The sequence below is a fragment of the Onychostruthus taczanowskii genome, unplaced genomic scaffold, assembly GCF_017590055.1.
Source record: "Onychostruthus taczanowskii isolate IOZ18803 unplaced genomic scaffold, ASM1759005v1 scaffold64, whole genome shotgun sequence".
Lineage (NCBI taxonomy): Eukaryota > Metazoa > Chordata > Aves > Passeriformes > Passeridae > Onychostruthus > Onychostruthus taczanowskii.
The window spans coordinates 2281753-2303730 of NW_024504122.1; the positions used below are offsets into that span (position 1 = coordinate 2281753).

Consider the following 21978-nt stretch of genomic DNA (forward strand, 5'->3'; position numbering starts at 1 on the left):
ACACTGCTGAGAACATCGTGGATTCTCTTTAGCCTCTTGGGATTTATTTTTTTGGCCCTGGACTGCAGTCTAATACTTCTTCCACTTCTCATCTCCCTTCTGCAGATAAAATAATGTTTAATTTGAGTTGTTAAGAAGAAACCTAGCAAATCCACAGTTCTGATGTAGATACCTTCTGACATAGTTCATATGGTTAATTTTACGTGTGGCCTAGGGCTAGAAAATACTCTCTTACCCTACCTACCCAATTAATCCCTGATGGTGGCCCTGCCTTTTTTGCTGATGTTGACACTCTCTTCCTTTCTTTCTCTTATTATATTAGGAAGAGCATTTTAATCTGTGATTCTGTCTTGTGTCCTGACAAAAGTGCTGAAGTTTTCTTGTTCTTCCCTAAATCCCCTTGTCCTTCCCATCATGAGAACTATTGGTTTTATTCTTCCACTGTACTGTTTTCCTCTCTTCCATTTTGACCAGCAATTTGAGTTTTTTTCTGCACCTTGCTCTTTCCTCTCATGCTTTCATTGAGCTGCTCCCTCTGAACTCCCTTACGATTCATGTGAATCTTCTATAATCCTTTTTTGACTTTTTCTCATGTTGGGAACTTACTGCTCCTGCATACTCATTCAACCTATGTCTGTTTTTCTATTTTTTCATTCACCAAGGTTCTTTTGATTTGTTCTCTTTGAAACATTACTCATTCTCTGTTGCTTAGTTTCCAGTTTTAACCATCACATTGCCAGTCCTCCCATGCTTTCACCCAGCCTTTCCATGAATTCAATGTTTATTACTTCTGCTGTAATGGTTGCTGTATTTTGCTCTTCTCCTTTCAAAACCTTTTGCTCTGCCTCTCCCTGCAACTCTGTTCTTGACAACTTTCCAGTCCTGATCCATTCCCAACAATGTCCTTTCTCTAGCAAAACCATTCTGATGGAAGTCTGATGATCTAGGCAATTTTTTCAAACATGAACACCCTGCATTTATTCTCTCCTTCTTTTTTTCTCCTAGTGTAATTAAATTCCATATGTGCAGACCCATCTTTACAGATTTTGAGTCAGTCCTTTCCCTCTGTTCTTTTTTTTTCCTGTGTGCAGATTTTTGCTGATCTTATCCAAGTATGATATAGTAAGATGTGCCCATCTGCTCTTCTCGCCTCATCTTTCGTTCCTCTATTGCTATTTCTTCCTTCTTTTTTTCATGGATACAGGATTTCTTGCTTCCTGTGAATATACCATTCAATTTACCCTAGAAATCTTTCCTAGCTTCTGTGTGTTTATTCTCTCATTCCTTGCTTTAATCTTTGCCATTCCTACAGTTCTTTCCCTTAAAACCAGCAGAACAGTTGTGGTGTATTTCTGTCTCCAAGATGCTTTCTTACACATCATCACACATAAAACTCATCTGTTGTTTCCAGGATTCCCATTTGCTGGATTGCCATCTTCTCCTTGCCTTTTGCTTGGCCTTGAGCTTCAATCTTTGAATCTTCACTGGCTGATTTCTCTATTGCACTAAACAAACTTCCTGTCTTCAGGACACTGTTATCTGTACCCAGACTCTCATGTTCTCACTGCAGAGATTCCCATAGCTCATGCGTGTCACTGGAACAGTTAAAGCAAGCATGGTTGTGCTTTATTATGTCACCTTTAAGGCATGGGAAGAGAAATTTCCTTTTACAAGGCTATACTGTTCTCCTGTTACAAATCCCTCTGAAAATTTCTCTTGCTAAAACTACCAAAATGCCCTTATCTTTTATAAAGCATTGTGTGCAATAAGGTTGTATAAGAGATAGGAAACTTGCCATTACATTCATGAAAGAATTCTAATGTTTACTAGTGCTTTTTTAAAAAAATGTAATAAAATAATCTCCTTAGCCCTGTAAGATTCATGAAACAGCAACCCTGTGATAGTGAGTCTTAGCTATTGAATCACCCACATAAGGCTTATGGGTCCCACTAATGACAAACAGCAACACTAATGAAGACATAACCTCTACTGCTGTCATCACCCGAGTGCTTACAAAACACTGAGTGGCTACTGCATTTTGTTTGCTGCTTTATTGCACACTTTTAAACGGCTCTGATGTTTGTATGTCCCTAAAGCAGATGCTGTGTGTGTTGTTTCTTCTCACCCTTGTCTAGCAGCCAGGATTTCCTGCACACCCACTGCTAGACCCACTGTAATATTCTTGTTCTTGTGGTGCTTTTTGATGCCAGCCTAAAGGTCACCTCGAGCGTGGCTGCCGTGGCAGACTCTGGTTTAGTCAAACCGCTGAGAAGCACAGCGACTCCCTGGGCAGCCACTGACCCTGCTCTGGGTTTTGGCCATGCAGCTCAGAACAGAACTGTGGTGTACCTGCCTCCATTCAAGAATCAGTCAGTCTCATGTTTGGTTGTGCTGGTGCTTCTTCTCACTGTGTCACCATAGTTTGTGGATGTTGCTAAAACAAGTCATAATTTAAATAACTAGTAAGTACTTTAGGTATTAATGCTTCACAGGATTTGTGTTTCCAACTTCCTCTAGTAAGTGGGGTGTGCACAGTTAAAAGAAAAATAACCAATAGATTTTTGTTGAATGCTTGGTTTATAAGAAATACTATGTTTTCACTGTAAGTTCTTAGATTTCCCTAATTCTTGGATGAAGCCTGTATGCTAAATTTTGGCTGGGTGATATACTTAGCTGGTGGATATCCCTGACCAGCATAATTTGTATTGTGGTATGCTAAAGTTTGTTGGATATTTTCCAAACAATAGATAAATATGTTTGACCTAATGAATGTAATATCTCACTGCAGCAAATCTGTTCTATCCCATGTCAGGCACTCTTGATTATACACTGATAGGTCTATGCCTACACAGTAAGTAATTTTCTTTGGGTTCTCCATTATCTCCTTGTAAAACCTCCTTCTGCCATGTATCACAGAATGGTATCCCTAGGTGGCAATTCTATTAGTTGAGCTCAGATTTTATGCCACAAATCTGAGTATTTCTATAAAATCACAGTGGGAATCAGCACATGAGAACCTAATGGACCTACCAATTGTTCTTCCTGCAAGGGTGCTGAGAGCAGCTGGGGCTGGTAACAGTCAGTGCTGGTGACGCTAAGGAGCTCATGGTATGGCACCAGTTCTGATCAGTGCCCTTCTCATCCCCTGCCTTGGTCTGAGTTCTGAATTAAATTTTTTTAATCATTGTCCTTTTACCTTGTTTGACAACCTTTATTGTAAGAATCCCATCCTTACACAGCAGCTTCTGTTACTTGGTGTTGTTTACTGTGGCTGAGGTCCTGTGCCATGAATACGCATTTCTTGACTCACTTGGCTATTCCTCTCATTTTGGTATCTTTTGCACAGACATTAATAATTTCTTGGCTCTGTCTTGGGGAGTTGGTATAGAGGATAGGTCCTATTTCTCAAATAGAGATCACGATATATCAAGTGAAAAAAGATTATTTATTCAATATTTAAATATTTAGAGGCTGATTATACTTGAAAACTCAGTGCATTTCTTTGTCACAAACAGTATCTCAAATTGGGTATCTAAGAAATGAACAAGCAGAAATCATCTTGGAAAAGATGAGCTTAAGGGAGTTAATTGACATCACAAAGAACCCCCATGACAAAGAGGGACAGAATTTGGTAGTGTCCAGTCAAACAGCTAATTAAATAATGACACTTCTTCCTTCACTCATCTGACTAACAGAATGCACATTTTAACTGCTGCAAAAAATAAACCTCAGATACATCAGCTTTCTCTGCTGTTTTGTTCAACAACTACATCTGGCCCATCCTTTGTTTTGGGTGGGACTATAGTGCCTTAATGTGTAATTGAAAGTTTTGCCATAACTTGAACATACTTCCTTGTCTTTCAGGTTTCCATGATTGTATAAAGAGAATGTCAGTAATATCTGTGGCCATAGTTTTAAAATAACTTTCTTCTGCTATAAATGGACTGCAATCCCCATAAATTAAACAGTAAATTATTTTCTGTGAAGTTATTTCAGCCTTGTATTTCTACAGCATGCATGTCTGGGACTCTTTCCTGGATACTTCCTAGATCCAAAAATCTGGACCAATTTTCCCATTTCTCGTGAGCCTCAGTTCCTTTATTTTTCTCTCTCTCCCTCAAAAAAAAAAAAAAAAAGCCTGCTTAGTAGAACACTTGATTTCTTCCTCAGTAAATGCCTTGGGTATGTCCTGATATATCACACTCCCTTGTGTCTTCTTCTCTTTCATTAATAGTATAAAAATGATTGAAAGTTAAAACATGCAGAAATAAGGTTTTGTTAAAGTACAAAAATTCTCAGAGGATGTGCATAATCATTAGAAACTGATTACAGTAGCTTGGCTTACACTTGTAGGTCTTATATGAGTTCTGTGCCACTTCTTTCTAGATTTGCTTGAGTTTGCTTTTACATGGGTGTAAAAGCTTTTTACTGTGTGTGAGTAGGCTGGTGGTCATGAAGCAAAATTATCAGATCACTTGCATTTGAGGGATAATACAGCTTTGTGCCTACATCTCCAGCTAAAATTCCTGCTGCCAGCAGCATGCTGTGTGCAGTCTCTGTGCTGTGACATCACAGCCACTGGTTTTGTTCTCAGCTTAGGATTCACTGCATTTCTACAAGATCATGGGGGAAGCATCTTCCCAGGCAGCTTCTGTAACTCTGCGTTCCACGGTGACGTGTCAGTAGCTAATGAATCCAGAGACAATACTTGGATCTTTCCTTATGGAAGTATTTACAATTGAATTGTGGTGGTGTGTCGTTCTCCTTCCCTATGCCTCTTCTCCCTCTGCTGCCATAACTTGGGAACATGCTGGGAAAAGGGATAAGTGTTTGTATTGCACATGGATCAGTTTGCACAAGCCAGGAGTGATGGACAGGGGCAAAGAGCGAACCTAGATATGAAACCAACAATAATCACTGGTTTTATTGGCTACAAATGGGTGGTCAGAACATGGCAGCACTAAACAGCTGCTCAGCTTAATGGGCTTCAACATTTTAACATAGTAACCAGTGCAGAAGTTTGTTCAGGTGTCCTTCCCATTGCAGGAATTGGTAGCATTCCTCTTTTGATAGTGGCAATAGATCACCATTAGGTCAGGATTTGGGGCATGTTAATCTTATGTTGTGGGAAAAGCTACCCGTTCTGGTGATGACAAAATAGCCCATTTATATCGTCAGACTTAAAAAAAACCCCATGTTTTCCTAAAAATTCTTAGTATTCAGTTGTCAGGAGAAGGCAAATATGTTAGTTTAGATACACAGATACAGTACAATCTGGTCATTTGAATAATAAGATTTTTTTTAAACAAACTTTAGACAAGTGTGCAAGTGAAAGGAAGCAATAGGGCTTTCCACTAGATTAACTGAAAATTCACTTAACTAATTAGAAACTTACAGCCATAAAACACTTACATGTTTAATATGAAATCTGATTTTAAGAACCCAACAAATTCTAGACTGCCTTATTTTCTGAGTGTATTCCAAGAAAAAGTAAACCTGGTAAGAGAAAGTTCATCTGTATGTAGCCAGGGCAGTAAACTGCAATAATGTAATAGTTTGTGAAGTTTCCTGAATTTTAAAAAGTATTGATTGTGAATATGAGAGATTTTTTTCACTGTATATGGGAAAACTTACTAAAATACACCAAACTTTCTTACTGTAGTGTCTATTTGAAAATAGAATGTACTACTCTGCTTTACAAAGCAATAATATAATCATCTCATTGTGTTATCATTTGACATAGTGATATCCAAATATCACTGCAAAGTAAGCAATAGGAAAGACTAGAATTAAAAAAAAAAAAAAGGAATTAAAGAGTGCAAAACTAATATGTATTTACATACTCCTGGTCTTTCCTACAATAAGGAGGTCCTACTTTACCTTTTTTGGTGTTAAACACATTAATGAATGGCAAACAAAATAGCTGATATGTAAAACACTGTGGAATATGAATGATGCATCTGAATGTGTTGTGGAAATATGCAACAGGAAATACTCTACAGAATGTATGAGCTGAATGAAAACAAAAGATTATTCCTGAGAGAGTGTTTCTACCCAACCATTTGTCATAAGTGTTTGAGGCAAATAACATGAAGTTTAAAAAATATCTCCTTGTCTTATATAGTCATAAAATCTGCAGATTGCTCCTAAGACTGCTGCCTTTTGGCAGGAATATGTGCCCTCTTGCTGCTCGTTGCCAGCAAGCCTCTTTTGGTCAGGATGGAACTGAGAGAATAAAGAGAGGGAGTCTCATGTGTGTTTCTTGCAAAATTCTTCACCTGTAATCACCACAATATATAGAAAATGCCATAAAGAATTCAGCAAGTGGTTTTATCAATGACATGAAAATGAGGCCTGTGATGATGAGGATTTAAAGGAGAACCAGTTTGAAATGTCCTGAATAAGTGAGATTAGTGGAAGCAGCACTGATTTTTATGTAAGTAAAATAAGAATCTGGCCTGATATCTAATACAGGCATTTCATTCTCTCTGCATGGCCAGAAAGTTATTAATTAAGAAACAGCTTCCTCAATTCTAATTTTTCATTTTCTGTGATTATTGGGAAAAGTGACTTATTTGAAGAAAGTGTAACTCCTCACTTGGGAGTGTTTTCCTTTCCACATCTTCAGAGTAAGTAAAGTTGTGCTAATTACAGTTCTATTAATGTGTACACTAATCTTTTAATTTTTCATTGATTAATCTGTTCTTCATGAGCTAATGTTCTGTCATACAAAGAGAAGTAAGATAAATATAGCTGTTATTAAAACTCTTTTGTAGAATTTCAGACCAGGTGAGAGCAATACATGGTGCATTTGGGGCAAAGGATTTGGATGCCTTTACATTTAAGATATCCAAAATGCTTAAATTGCCAGTCTGTGGTCCCTACAGGCAAAAACAAGAGACAAGCATTTCACACTGCTATGGAGAGGTGACTCTCTTTACTGACTGGATAGTTTAGAACAACTCAGAGTAAGATTCGTTTAGAATATAATTCTAACCATATTCTATAACCATTAGAATAAGGTTAGTTAGAAAGTTAAGTACATGAGTTGCAAGTAGTTGTAGTTACACTTTTCTCACAAAAGCTTGAGGCTCAACATCTGGCTTGGAACATTCTGTCTCTCTACTGGTAGTGTGGAATCATTCTCTTTAGCTTGTATTTTAATTTATTGTCACATCTACATTTAAATATTGGTAAGTTCAAACAGGAAAACTTCTAAAGGTTTGTAGGGCAACTTTGAAAATGGTATTGGGAGACTTAGTTATATTAAAATGTACTAGAAAGTTTTCTTTAGTAGACTGTGCAAGTTTCTGTAAGGATCTCAGTGCCGTGTACTTTGGTTTGCAAATGCACTCACGAGGGGCCTGCAGGCCCAAGTAACCAGGCAGCAGGAGAGGTGCCAAGGTGTGCTGGGGCAGCACTCGAGGAGGAAGCCGTGACATCTGTGATTCCGCTGCCCACTGTGCTCAGAGCTTAGTGGGAGCAGCAAGCCCTTCCTAGAAGAGAGGCAAATGATCACCAATCAGCTGTTAGTAATGTGTTTTCCCTCTGCCAGAGTAACTGCTTCCTGCTGCTGCCTTCTGCAGAGTTCCAACTAGTAGGCTTAAACTCTAATCTGGGAAAGCATAATTGCTCTAACAGTCACTGAAAAGCTCTCTGCCCTTGCTTGGGATGGTGTTTCATGTGCTTCTTGTATGAAAAATTCACCTTGTAGTCACTGTTCTCTTTTACTGTAGCTCAGAATTTTCCTGTATTGAAATGGAAGGAGAGGAGGCTCAAAACCACTTAGCTGCTTGGCTATGGAAAGAAGCTTACAAAAGTTGGCATCTCTTTATTGATTAAGCAAGATGCAGGTACTGTGTTTAACAATACTGTTCTCCAAGGGGAAAAAAGAAAACAGCTGCTACAAAGATCAGTAACTCTTCCTTTCTCAAATTCATGAAGCAAAGTTAGTCAGTGTCTTTTACTTCTTAATTTAGTTATTTAAATGTTCAGTGGAGATAGATAAGATGAAAGAAAACTCAGGAGGACATCTGTCTGAGTACAAGACGTTGATATAAATAGAGAGGCTGGGAAAAGTAGTTGTGAGTGTTCATTTTCTACTTCAGACAAACCAGTCGGAACAGAACTGTGCAGGAAAAGCACTGCCATAAGCTCTTGCTGAGGGAGAAACTGGGGCACAGCTCAGCACTGTTTGTTTTCACGTCGGTTTAGATAATAAAACACAGAAGGCTGAAAGGGAGATTTGATTTTACTATTGTTCAGAAACCGCATTTTCTTCATTTGCAAGTTTCAGCTGTCCCTATGCTTTTACTATAACTTTAGGTATTTGTTTTCTTTACATTTTTTTCCAACTGTGTTTTCCATTTGGCATAATAAAAGGTTTAGAAGTCTAGAAGTGGAGGAAAAAGAGAGTGGCTTATTGCAAGGAAGCGGAGTCTCTCATTCATTTATTTTCCCATTGTTTGGCAGGTGGAAAGCACAGATTTACAGAGCTGAACTGGATCAGCTGAAGAAGTGGGGGAAGAGAAACAAAACAAGTACAGTACCAGTGAAAAGAGCTTCAGCTTTATCTTGCAGCATCACCACAGCAACCAGAGAACACGATCAGAAGAAAAGGCTAGAGCAGAGAAGGCGAAAGTGCGGCTTCTTACCTTTGGACAGAAGGCAGCAAAATCATTATGCAGAACAAAAATGGGTATCTGATGGTTCTAGACAAGCTGTGGCAAAGGGAAGTGTCCCATCATTAACAGGAATGTGCCACAGTTCATGCACTGGAAAGGGGAGTGCCATGAGATCTGCTGAAGAGACTATTTCTGTGGCTGCATACCTACATGGGTTTGCGCCCTTGCTGGGACTCAATTAGGTGGCTGTAGGCATCGGGGATCATCAGGTGTTGGATAGTGACCTTTATTCCATTTGGGGTGTACCTGGCACGAGAACCGAAAGACAGCGCAGATCTTTTTGAGACGCCACCAGAGTGAGCCAATCTGCACCCCTTCCCTTCTGTACCTGCCTGCTGTACCATGGGATGTCGGCAAAGCTCTGAGGAGAAAGAGGCAGCGCGGCGGTCCCGTAGGATTGACCGCCACCTGCGCTCTGAAAGCCAGCGACAACGAAGAGAGATAAAACTCCTCCTCCTGGGCACTAGCAATTCTGGCAAGAGTACTATCGTAAAGCAGATGAAAATCATTCACAGCGGTGGCTTTAACTTGGAGGCCTGTAAGGAATACAAACCTCTGATTATCTATAATGCAATTGACTCTCTCACACGTATCATTCGGGCTCTGGCCACCCTCAAGATAGAATTTCACAATCCTGACAGAGCATACGATGCAGTGCAGCTTTTTGCCCTGACAGGCCCAGCCGAGAGCAAAGGGGAGATCACCCCGGAGCTGCTGGGGGTGATGAAGAGGCTGTGGGCAGACCCCGGCGTGCAGGAGTGTTTTTGCCGCTCCAACGAGTACCACCTGGAGGATAATGCTGCCTACTACCTGAACGACCTGGAACGGATCGCAGCCCTGGACTACATCCCCACGGTGGAAGATATTCTGCGGTCTCGGGACATGACCACAGGGATTGTAGAAAATAAGTTCACCTTCAAAGAGCTGACTTTCAAAATGGTGGATGTGGGTGGACAGAGATCTGAACGCAAAAAGTGGATCCACTGTTTCGAGGGGGTTACAGCAATAATTTTCTGTGTGGAGCTGAGTGGGTATGACTTGAAGCTGTATGAAGATAACCAAACAGTAAGTGCACCTTCTGCTCCTTGTTCTCTTTCCTACTTTTCCTTCCTCCTTCATCAGCATTTGGTCTTTTATCTCCCCCTCCTTCTTTCCCTCCCAAGGCAGTAATCCCCAATCATTAGGAAAACCCAGAAGTTATGGTTCCTTTATTTGGATGGTTTTCCCCACTGGACAGAGTTAGTTAATTAATGTTACTTTTGGGAAATGGAGGCACTTTTCACATGTCAGCCAATTTTTATTTTTTTTGGTGCCTTTAGCTAAAAGTTTACATGGTTAACTGTTACTTCAACCACCACTTAAAAAGGTAGGCAGTAGTGACATCCTGGAGTACAGGGATGGTTCATTTGGATACCATGAAGGTCCTGGGAAATGTTGAAGATAACATAATAGTAAGTAACAGTTTCCTCCCCCTTTTTCCCCCAGGATTTTCAAGAGGAATTTGGGATTAAATTAATATTTAAAATTAATTAAACATGTTTTTAAATTAATATGACATTTTCATATTTAAAATTTTCTTTGACTGTTTCTGGTTAAATGGCCAATTTGCCTTGTCCAAAGAACAACCATTCCCATTTAATAGTCTTTAAAGTTGTTAGCTTCTGGTTTTCAGAGCATGCAAACACAGCCATGGGAAATAGATGAATGCTTACAGATACACAAATACGTATTTGCTGTGACTTTCAAAGTGTCTGAATTAAGCTTCACAGGGGTTTTACTTGAAATTATTTTTTTTTTGACAGCCTTGTAAAACATGCTGTTTAAGAGAAAGGAGTTTGTGGACAGGAATGCATGATGGCCCCTTTTTTGTTGGTATAGCTTATCACACATATGATATTTCCCTATTCTTATCTTCTGTAGTGACTTTACTGTTTATAAACAGCACTTCTATTTTCTTCTCTGTACTATTCTGATGAGCCATTCCACTGTCCGGTGCGTGGACTTACCCTTCACTATCTGGAGATTCTTGCCTTGACATTAGTGCCTCCTTATTGTAACAGATTTCTGTATCTGCTTTTTGTTTAGTAACCTGCTCTTGACATGAGCGAAGCATTGCCACTAATTATTTCTCCTCATTTTCAGACATATTAGGAAAAGCATTTTACATTAGAACCTGACTAGGAGTTTCTTGCAGTTCTTTTGACTTTCCTGCCTTACTGTTCAGATTTAAAAATCAAAAAGAACTACCTGAAAGGGAAAAAAATCAATATACTCTGAAAAATCCTTATAAGCATTGGTCCATACAAGACCAACAATAGCACCTACATTGACAAATTACTGGAACTTCAACACTGAGGCTGCCACTCATGAGAAAAGCCCTACAAATGATGGAGTTGCAGAGTGTAAAATGCTTCCTGGTGTAGTATCTGTGGTGAAGAGAACTGCTAAATAAAACTAGTCTACTGCCAAACATAACTTACTGCTTGAGAGAGCATGTAAGAATCTGGCTGATTTATAAACTGTGAAAGTTGAGCAAATGATCTGTATGAATATGAAAACTTCTGTGATCCTGTTGACAGAAGTGGAGAAATGCTATGCATGAACTCTGTCTTTATTGAAGATGCGTTAAAGTAATGATTGACAGATATGGTAAAAAATGAGGGGAAAACCAGTTCTGCACACTGTGAGTTCTGATTATAGCTGAGTCGTGAAGTCTGCTGAGGGTGAGATTGTTGTAGTGACACCAGTGAGCAGAACAGGGGAACAAAAATAATGCCTGAACTATCGGCTGCCTGGACAACTTTTCCTTTGTGTGACATTTTAAGTGCCTAAGTTAAATTTATCCTGCCTGAAAACAAATAACAGAAGGGGAAGGCTGACTTTTTCAGGGGCTTTTGTCTTTCTCCTGCTATGCTTTATTCTGTAACATCACTCCTAGGAACAAAATCACCTGAGCTGACAGTTTGTAGACCTGGACAAACCAATATTTTTGCTTGTTTGTTGAACATATGTGATATTTAGCTGTTTACTAAAGAGAAAGATAAATGAAGAATTACAGTTCACTTTTTTCCTTCACCGTGTATACTCTGTCACTCTGTTCCAATATTTTTCCTGCTTATGTAGGGTTATTTGAAAATGTGATGTGTGTCTGGTTTCATTTCTACAGTACCTTGGGAGGTTTTTCCCCTACCTAATCTAATAAATATAGCTTTATCATTTCATGCACCATGGCTAGTTAGCATGACTCAACCTGCTGCCTCTTCTTTTGACACAGTTGCAAAATTGTAAAATACCCATTGCTATTGATTTATTGTATGATTATTATTCCTGACGAGCACTCTGAGAAGGTTGCCTTAAGTTTTTATATCCCATGCTGATTTCTTCTCTATTATGTCAAATAAATTACTTGTCTTGTTTTTTCATGGTCCTTAGCAGCTGATTGACCCATTGTATCTTTATTATATATTAAGATGCCATCTCTGGCCTTTGATAATGTTACATTATCAAGTAATAATTTTTTTTTTCCTTCTTACATGTTGCATCCTGCACTTCGAAGGAATACCTAAGTGTTTTATCTTTATTTCATTTTCTCTTTAAATGAATGTGTGCTAGAGGGTGTCAAATAATCTGTACTCTCAGAAATCACTGCTGCTGCTTGTCCCCGTGGAAAGGATTCTTGGTTTCTTTGGGAGTGTCCCCATCTGTCCAGCTCTGTCCTGCTGTACAGTTCATGGATGGTTTTATTTCACAGCCTGTAGCTGCAACAGGGTTTGAGACTGAGAAACATGTCAAAGGTGCAACAATAAAGTACATAATGAACTGAGTTAAACAGGAGTGTGTGCCTGAGAATTCCTGAGGTCAGTAATCACAAGAGATTCACATGGTGCAGGAGGTACCAAGTAAAGGTTGTGCAGGTCTAGAAATGGCACTGGTTCAGTAATAATATAAATATGGATGTTAGAGGAAAACTGCTTGCAGGTAACAAGTAATTTTTATTCCCTTTCTTATAGTCACTGCAAATGAATATAAAAATTAAATTTTAGGCTTTTAGAGGCTATTTTTTAATATCTTGTTAAAAGGAAGATGCAGATGAAAAAGTCAGAATGCTGCAGCAAACAGTGCAGGTTGGAGTAGGCCTCATGCAACACTAATTGCTGGGGTCATAATCAAACCTCTCAATTATCTAATAATGACTGGGAAGCCTTCTGTCATGTTAATTGTATGAATTTTGAACAGAAATCCTGTTTCTGTAAGGAATTTTTTTATCAAGTAAACAACATTGGTAACATTTCTTTCTTCCTTTTTTTTTTTTTTTTTTTCCCTGAGGCCAAATACTTAAGGGGCTTATTTGCCTCTCCTGACAGTTCAGCTTTTTCAGTAATTCAGGGTATTAAAAATCCTTTCTGGCATGCAGCTCTTTTTCTGCAATGCTAATACTAACAGTTAGGACAGAGAGGAAATTGTGATCTGTGTACCCATAGCCCTTCTAGTACCTGTTATTACCAGTGGTAAAACATCATGTCAGGAAAAGTTTTTCTGACAAACTGAGTCACTTGGGAATCCTAGAAAAAGATTGACCTACACTGTTACATTTTTTCATGAAGCTTTTCCATTTCAAGACTTTTCATAGTGAAGTTTGTGTGGGAGCAAAGCCTAGATGACTTCAGTACTCATGTGTGTAATCCTTCAGCACTGCCAATGAAATTCTAGCCTTTTTGCACTTAACAAAGTAATATATATGTATAGTCTCTTACCCAAGTTTAACTTTATATAGTAATGCATCACAATTCCAGCCTCAAGACTTGTATCCAAGCATGTACCTTCTAAAATATGTAAACAGCAGTAAAATAATGAATAGACATAACAGGAAACGATTGATCAACAGCCAATTTGCAGGTTTTTTACTAGATATTCTTTCAAGTCTGAAGATTTATTTTTGTTTACATTGTTCATTACAATTGTACGCTTCTTATGTGAATATTCTCACATAGAACACACGGGACAGCAATTTTTCATATTTTGGATTTGTTACCATACCCTGAACTTTACATTCTATGTAACTTCAGATACTAACAGTAATTTTAGATGCAAATAATTCTGTCTGTATGTTCACTAAATTATTTCCTCTAATTGGAAAAAAACCCCCAATAAATATTATAATGTGCCACACTATGGAATAGAAAAAATAGACTCACTCTAATGGTATTGTATGATTGCAGGAAGATGCTGGTATCAGATTGTAAAAGCCTGGGAAGCTTTGCTGTGAGGCTTATCTATTTCATGTCAATAGACTAATCCCTAAGACAACCCTGTATTTAAACGTACAGATAAATATTTCTGTCACTGTAGAGCAGTAGAAGAAATGCACAGGGGCAAAACCAGAAAGACTTTTACCTGTTTTGGAAAATCATGGCACAGAATGAATGGACCTACTGGGCAGTATTTGCCTGCTTTGGTATCCAGGGCTAGTTGTCAGACTTACATCTGAATTAGATGACTGAATTTTCTGACGTATTTAGGTAACAGCAGGCAATGTAAAATCCCCCATGACAAATGCCTGAGAGATGATGTAACTCCCTGGTTTTGGTCTCTGTGACTGGCTCTATTCAAAAGTCCTAGGTACGGTGTTTTGCTGTGATTTTTAAATGAATTTCAAGCATTACAGCACTAAGGTGAGTAAAACATTGGGGCATCAGGAGTGGCAGAATGCTCCTAAATATCCTATGAACTTCAGGCTCAGAATAGTTCTCAGGTAGAAAGACATGGGCACTGACAGATGAATAAACAGAACTTAAGTTAAAATCTCAGTGATCCAGTAACACTGCTGCTCTTCAAACTATAAAAGAAGAAAAAAAAACCCAAGCAAAACACAGGTGAATTCCAGGAATGCCTACTCATGTAGAGACAGTAAAGCTTGCTCTGTAAGTGCAGGGTTAAAGCAGCCACCAGCATAGTACACATGAGTACAAGGCACCTGTCAAGCACTGGGAGAACTGTAATGAGTCAGAAAGCCACAGCCACTGGCAGGCAGAGCAGCTGATCATACACACTGGATAATATCAACTGGATAAAGAATCGCTTTGTGAAGGAAAGAACTGAATGTCTCTGCCTTTCTCAATGCGGGTGGAAAGCCATGAACATCTTCTCAAATATATTGTATGGAAAGATCCAAGTGAAATTGGAGAACTGGTTATAGCAAGCAAGGAGTTAGAAGAGGAATACACCAGAGCTATACAAGTTTTTTCAACAGCATATTGTCATTTTCATGTGCAATTCTCTAGATTACTCTATTGCAAATCATTTCCTTAAAAGCAAGCTGTAAATTTGCCCTCAAAGAATCCCTTGAACAGTAAGGCATGACACATAATTTTAGGGCTGTGAGGCACATGTGACAAGCCTGGCCTAGCCTTATGAAAAATATGCTTCTTGGACATGCAGAGGTTTAATCTTCAGAAGTTAATTAGATTCTCTGAAACTTAATGCATATGAAGTAGAGTGGCACAGTTCAGGCAATCAGTTTTACTTCTTTGTGTTGAAAATCTGTAGCTTTTAATGTGAACTTAACAATAAACTGAGCAACTTTTAAAAGACATATGAGAAATATTGATGATATAGATGCAGCTTGGAAATTCACTTGACTGCATTGTAAGGGGTCAAGATCCCACTGAAGCCCAATGCCACAAAAACAATAATGTGGTTTGAGTTTAGAAACTTATAATCCATCTAGTGGGTAGAGAATTGTTGATATAAACTCTCATAATTCTGTATGTTGTCTATTTAACAATCACAGTGAATAGAAATGTGCCAACATGAGAAAAAAAAATTGGAAAATTCCATCCTGGTTTAGAAAAACAGCTGCTTTGGGTTATTTTTGTAGGTGTATAAGCTGTAACAACTCTCTGTGGTATGCCAACCCTGGACAGAGTAGTGGAGTCCAATTAGCCTTAAAAACAAGCAGAAATGCTGGAACAAAGGAGGATCCTTGCTGTTAATACAGCTTCAGAGTGAGTTTTGGTGGTGGTGGATTTTTCAGAACTTTCTTCCATTATTACAAGTCAGTAATTTAGATTGCAGGTCAAATCAACAACCTTGTCAGGCCAGCATTGGCCATGGACTGGTCCCTGAGCATTCTTGTTCTTGGAGGGCTACAGGATTCATCATGTTCTCTTTTTCAAAATTTACTATTAAGTTTGTCTACTGCCTTTACACTAATACCCTTACAGGGTAATCATCCTAATAGCCTTTTATACCAATCAGTGCAACATTGGCTGAGCATGTTCTGGCTGAGTTGGACAGCACTGGTAAAAGGAGCCATTCTAGGCCCTGACAGCAAATTTACAACTCAAGAAAATATAGATATTTGTTATATGCTGTTACAAGAGGTGGTCAGTTTTATTTAAGCTGCAGAGTTTTGCAAATCCAAATGTTTTATCACCAAAACATACCTAGAAATATTCTCATGGGGAGTTTGAAGCAGCACTGAATCTAGACTACAGCCTTTTCAGATGTAACTTTCTTTGTTCCTTGTTTTTTTGCATATAAAATATTCTGTGTATGCAAAACTCTTACCCAACTTGAAACTCATTTTGCTTGTTTCCTTTGTAAGGATCATTAGTGACTACTCTCTGTCAATTCTGCAAAATCTCTGAATTGAATTACATGAATTTTAAAAAATCTCTGTGACTTGGCATAGAGCTGAAATTAATTCTAATTCTGCTATATTGTTTCCTTAATCCTGGCCTGTGTTCATGGCATGTATTAATGTAGTGTTATCTGTTACTATAGTTACTCCTTCTGTCATTAACTAAGATATTAAACAAGCTTGGGCATTAAACAGATCCTATACACTTGCAGAGATTTAGTAATTTGCCCTTGTTGCTGCAGTTTTACTGCTTTCAGCTTTTTGCTTTTTTTTTGATTGTGTGCTGCCAAGACTGAATACGTATGCCTGTATCTTGGGAAAGATTTTTCAGCATCAAAATGCATTTTTTGAAAGCTATTAATACGCTCAGTTAAACTTTTAACTTGTCAACCAATGACAGTGTCCCCTGATTATACTTCAAAATTAGCAGACAATGAATAACTCCTCTACTCCAATTAATTCAGCTCTCTAACTCCTGTCACTTATTTTTTAGATATTTAAGCTTGATACTGTCCTTTCTTTCCATTATTGAGCTGATGGAAACAACTTGCTTTCAAAATACACAGTCCATGTATTCTCTGTGTACTTTTTCTCATTATTTACTGACTGGCCATATTTTACTTTGCTAATAGGAACCAACTGCCAGCCACTTCCCATCAGTAATAATAAACTGTTGATAATAGTTTAAGCCAATTTAGCATAAAATGAGAAGCAAGAATCCTTCAGTCTCTCAGTTATGGGGCGGAAGCTTGTGCCTAAACTGATTTTGTAGAAGGCCATGGTGGTGTGTCAGACATGTTGCATCTCCTCCAGGACAGCTGGGCCCCTCAGTTCACCACCCTGATGTTCTCTCCCTCTGCTCTGTCCCTGCCAACACAGCACTGGGTGTCACAGCTGCTGACAATGGCTTCAGCCTGGTCCTGCCAAAGCTCCCAGTGCTTCCAGCAGCCTGAGCTTTCCCACTGCAACTCTGACATAGCAATGAGCTTATTTCCATTAATATTTCCTCAGATCAGTTGGAATTCTGCTGGAGTAAATGTTTATGCAGTAGCACCCTGGTAATACTGATTAGGGATGTCATTGGACTTGTCAGAGTACACTAATTTTTATAAAGCCTGTACTGATAGAGTGCATTCTCCTGGCAGTGCTACAGAGAGGGATAGCTCCAATAGCAGCTTGCTGGGTGCCTTTGCTGTTCTTCAGAGATCAAATCAAAGTAGGATTAGAAAGAAAAAAAGAAATAACCCTCAACAACCCACACATGGAAAAAGGAAAAAAATCCAACTGAATTGGAAATGTGAGAGGTTAACAAAGGAGGTTAAAGATATGTTAAAAAAAATAAAATGAAAGTTGACAAGAGTAAATGCTTTGTGGCTGTGCCTAAAATGTCCTGGAGGCAGTGTTCTGCAGAGCATGTGGCTGTCATTGCTATCCAGCAATCCAGACTGAGACTTAGAGCATTTAAGGTTTCAAAAGGTTAATTAGTTTTGTAGAGCTAAAAAAAGTGAAGTACCTGCTTAGTGTATAAATACCTGAAGGAGCAAAAAATGCTCAATATTTAAAGAAATACATAATCTAATAGAAAAAGGCAAAGAACAACTGGCTGGAAGTTAGGTCAGATAAATACCGGGGGGTATTTATTTATGAAATAGTGGGGGGTTTAATTCTATTTTTTTTAGGAAAGAGGCTGAACCAACTTTTCTCTGGCAGCTAAGGCTGATCCAGGTGGCAGCAAAGATATAAAGGTTATTGATGTGTTAGAAGTCATGGAAAAGCCTGAGAATGGTCATGAGCAGGAATAATGCTTGTTCCCCCAAAAGTGGTGGGATCAGTAAGCTCAACTGAAGTGCATCTACACCAACACCCACAGTATGGGTAACAAAGCAGGGAGCTGGAAGGCACTGCACAGCAGGAAAACCATGACATAGCTACCATCCAGAAATGTGGTGGGATGACTGGCACCACTGGAGTGCTGCAATGGGCAGCAGAAACTCTGCAGAAGGAATAGGAGAGCTGGTGGGTGATGTGCTGCTTGCAGGCTGCCCTGGCACAGCAATCACAGAGTGACAGTTTGCAATTCTCACACAGCAAGGAGGGAGCTCAGCAGAACTGACACCTCGCACTTGGCCTGTTTAGGAGACTGGCTGTCCCTTGAGGAGACAGTCCTGAGGCCAAGAAAACTGGACATCCTTCAAGAAGGAAATTTTAAAGGCACAGGAGCAGGACAGGCTGTCCCCATGTGTTAAAAGATGAGCCAGTGGGGAAGAACTTGCCTGGGAAACCTGTCTGCTCCTGGCTTTGATGGGTGTAGTGGTTTAATAGTCCTGTAAAATATACAACTAGATGAGGAAAATCCTTATGTTTATATCGTCATACATGGAGATGAACAGTTGAAATATTTGTTTTACTGATGAAGAACTACTGGGAAATTGCACAGAATCGTAACAGATTATATTGTAGATGCTGATTTCATTTTATTGATAGTAGTTTTCAAATAACAAAATGAATTAAAATACTATTACCACTGATTTTAATATGAGCAAAACCAGGCTCCAGATTTTAATTCTTTGTATTTTGCTTTCCTGATTAATACTTCTGTATTTCTGTGTGCTTTGCATTCATTATTTGCTGTAAGGAAATTGCTATTTTTTATTAGTATGAATTTTCTTTATTAATACTGCACATTCTCAATTGTTTCCTTTATTGGTAAATAGATCCTGGATGATATCTTGCTTTCTGACTCATGAAGCTGACTTTCCTATGTAGAAATCAGTTTTATATGCAATTTGTTGCATTGCTTGATGTACAGGTACAATGTAAATAGGGAAGCTCTTGTACAATACCAGAGAGAAGTGAGGCGCTGTACAGCTAAGAAATACAGAACAAAAAAGTCTGGCTTTCCCCAGTTTGATTTTTCAATCATTCTCCCTCATCAATGTAATTATTTTCATGAATAATTCATCCCCAATCTGTAATACCACTATGTCACTTTTTGAAGTTGTCATAGCTCAATAACAGCTCCTGCTGAAAGGGCATCACTCACACAGCAGGGCAATGTCAAGTGAGGTGCAGCTGCCCAGCAAAGAGAAGATGAATTATAAGATAAAGCCTTGGCTCACCTACATGATTATGTATTGAATTTATAGGCCATGCTGGTAGATTGCTTTATTGCTTGGTATCTGAAGTCTTTCCCATCCATAAACCTCTGAAAAAAATCTTAGTTTTTGGTTTTTGTTTTTTTTTTTAAATTTTTTATCCCACTTATAAGAATCATTTTTAGGTTAAAGATGACATAAATTAGTTTTCAATTTTACACTAGAGGCATAAAGATTAATAAATAATATGATTTTAACATTTATGCAGTAGTATTTTTACTGAGGAGCCCTGTTCCATGTTTTGACATTTTTTGCTCCAAAGTAGCCAGCATCTATCTTGAATGGAAGGTAATTGGGAGTTATTAGTTAGAGATTTAGTTGAAAATTATTCTGAATATGGATTTTGCAGATGGTATGATTTCAGTTAGTTACACGTTCTACTTAATGTGAAGATTTTCAAGAAATTATAACCCTTTTTCCACTGAGGGCTTTTGCAAGGTGCCTTCTCAGTTTGCCTTACACAAAGGATTCTAGGGCATGCTCATTAAGAAGTGATCAGTTTTCTTGAACAGCTTGACAAATGCCTTTATAATTCTACTGTTTTCTCTATTATGATGATTATCCTCTAAACAATAGGGAAATTACATGATTATCCAAAAGTGCAAGCTGGAAACCAACAGGTTTTCTATGGTAATAAATCCTGGACATAAAATGCCTCCACTGTTCTTAAAATTCAGTGCTAAAGTGGTATCTGTGTCATACAGCTCTGATTAGGGCATGGGGCACTTCTGGTAGGAGAAAGAAGTTTTTAAAAAATGGAAGTGTCATATGATGACAAATGCACCTTCTAGAAAGAATGACTGAGTCACTGCTGTCTAAATCCCCTAATGTATCCTCACAGGATCTTTCCTTCAGTAGTTGTTTAGTGTCCTGCTGTTCTCATTCAGCAGATGACAAATACTCCCTCTAAGTCCTTGCTGCTCCTTTTGATGTGCTCCTCTTGATTCAGTGTTGGCATTTATGTCATACATTGCCAGGAGCCCAATCCCCAGAGCTGAGGCCTGAATGGCAGCACCACAGTACAGAATTGTGTATGACAGGGTGTATATTGGTTTTTAAATTTTAGCTATTAAACTTTATAGATGCAAACAAAAGTGACTCTACAACAGTGACTCTGCAGTGACTCTACAACAACAATTCCTAAACTTTTCCATATATTAATGTTCCTTTTCTGTGGTAGAGCAGTGGAGATGAGGGGTTTATTTCTTGATTGTTCTATCAACTTGCTTCAGTGGCTTAATCTTCCTTGTCTGTCTTGCTTTTCTCAGTTCCAGATGTGTATGCCTTATTAAAAAAAAAATATGTTTTTTGCAAGAGATGCTTCTTTAAACACTTTTTTAGCATAAAAATGTCCCAGAGTATTTGCTGCATGCAGAGCTTGGATAATTGGTTTAGCAGACTGGCATATCAGCCTTGTTTGAAAGGCTTTCAAAAAAAGGGTTTACCAATAAACATGCCTGAAGTCAGACTGATTTTATAGATAAAGACTAATAAACATTTGGATAGATCTTCATCAGTATGCATTGGTCATCTGCCTTATGATTTGCAAATTTTTTTGAAAGTAACTTCATACAAACAAGTCAATACAACATTCCTGACTTCCTTTATTAAAAGGGACAGTATTTTGACATATTGAAGTGTTTATTTTCATAGACTTATATTTTAAAAATACTTTAGTTCTTGGAAAATGAAAACCACACCAAGTCACTATGCAGTAAATGTTCTAACAGCAAGCTTTTGAATTATACATCTATTTACTGTTTGTTTTTCATACATTTTTAAAAGCTGCCTTTATATTACTTACTGTACTCCATTCTCCTTGAGGGTCAAAGTACTGCAGTGGAATCTGCCCATGAAATGGTCTTTTAAGGACTACAGTTTATATTTTGAATCAGAAAAACAGATTTCCTAGAATATAAATGCTTATTTATACTACTAGAATAATTTTAGTAGTGCTCAAGTTTCAAATCCCTATAATGAGTAAACAACCAAAATAATTAGTCTGAATAAGATTAATGAATAAAAATATAGATAAGTCAGTGTATCTCCTGCTTCCAGTTAGATTTTCTGAGATTAAAAGAATGTTGAGGTTTTATAGTTATTTTAGAATATTCAATGTACTCAAGAGTTCAAATATATGAGAGCCTTTTTGGAAGGGTTAAATTTAAATTTTGCAATATTGCAAAATTCCATTTGCAATAACTGAAAGGAATTAGAAGCTTTATACAGGTAAGATTTTAAAACTTAATTAAATAGTTTGGAGTTGTGCAATATTTTTTTCAGTTAACAAAAGTAATTCTGTAAGCTTAAATCATCTTCTCTTCCCCTGAGGAATGGTTCAACTTCTAACAGCAAAACCTTAGCAGCATTGTATTTTGTATTGTTCTGGAAATCTTGCATCCCATTCCTGCTTTCTCTGCAGGTCAGGTTTGTCCTGCCTATCCCTTCTACTACCACTGTGAGGAATTTATTCTGGGCCTGCTCTCTCCAGAATACA

The 21978-nt window shown here is 38.2% G+C and overlaps 2 protein-coding genes across 2 annotated transcripts in view; one reads left to right on the forward strand and one right to left on the reverse strand.

The window, feature by feature from the left end:
* RSPH14 (radial spoke head 14 homolog) overlaps positions 1-21978 on the reverse strand; it is a 72008-nt gene that overhangs the window by 28821 nt on the left and 21209 nt on the right. The gene's annotated exons all lie outside the window — the stretch shown is intronic.
* Positions 1-21978, forward strand: part of GNAZ (G protein subunit alpha z) — a 49856-nt gene that overhangs the window by 11991 nt on the left and 15887 nt on the right. The window contains exon 2 of the mRNA XM_041420401.1: positions 8473-9749. Within this exon, the coding sequence (XP_041276335.1) occupies positions 9027-9749 (723 nt within the window). The 5' untranslated portion in view covers positions 8473-9026. The remainder of the gene's footprint in view (positions 1-8472; positions 9750-21978) is intronic.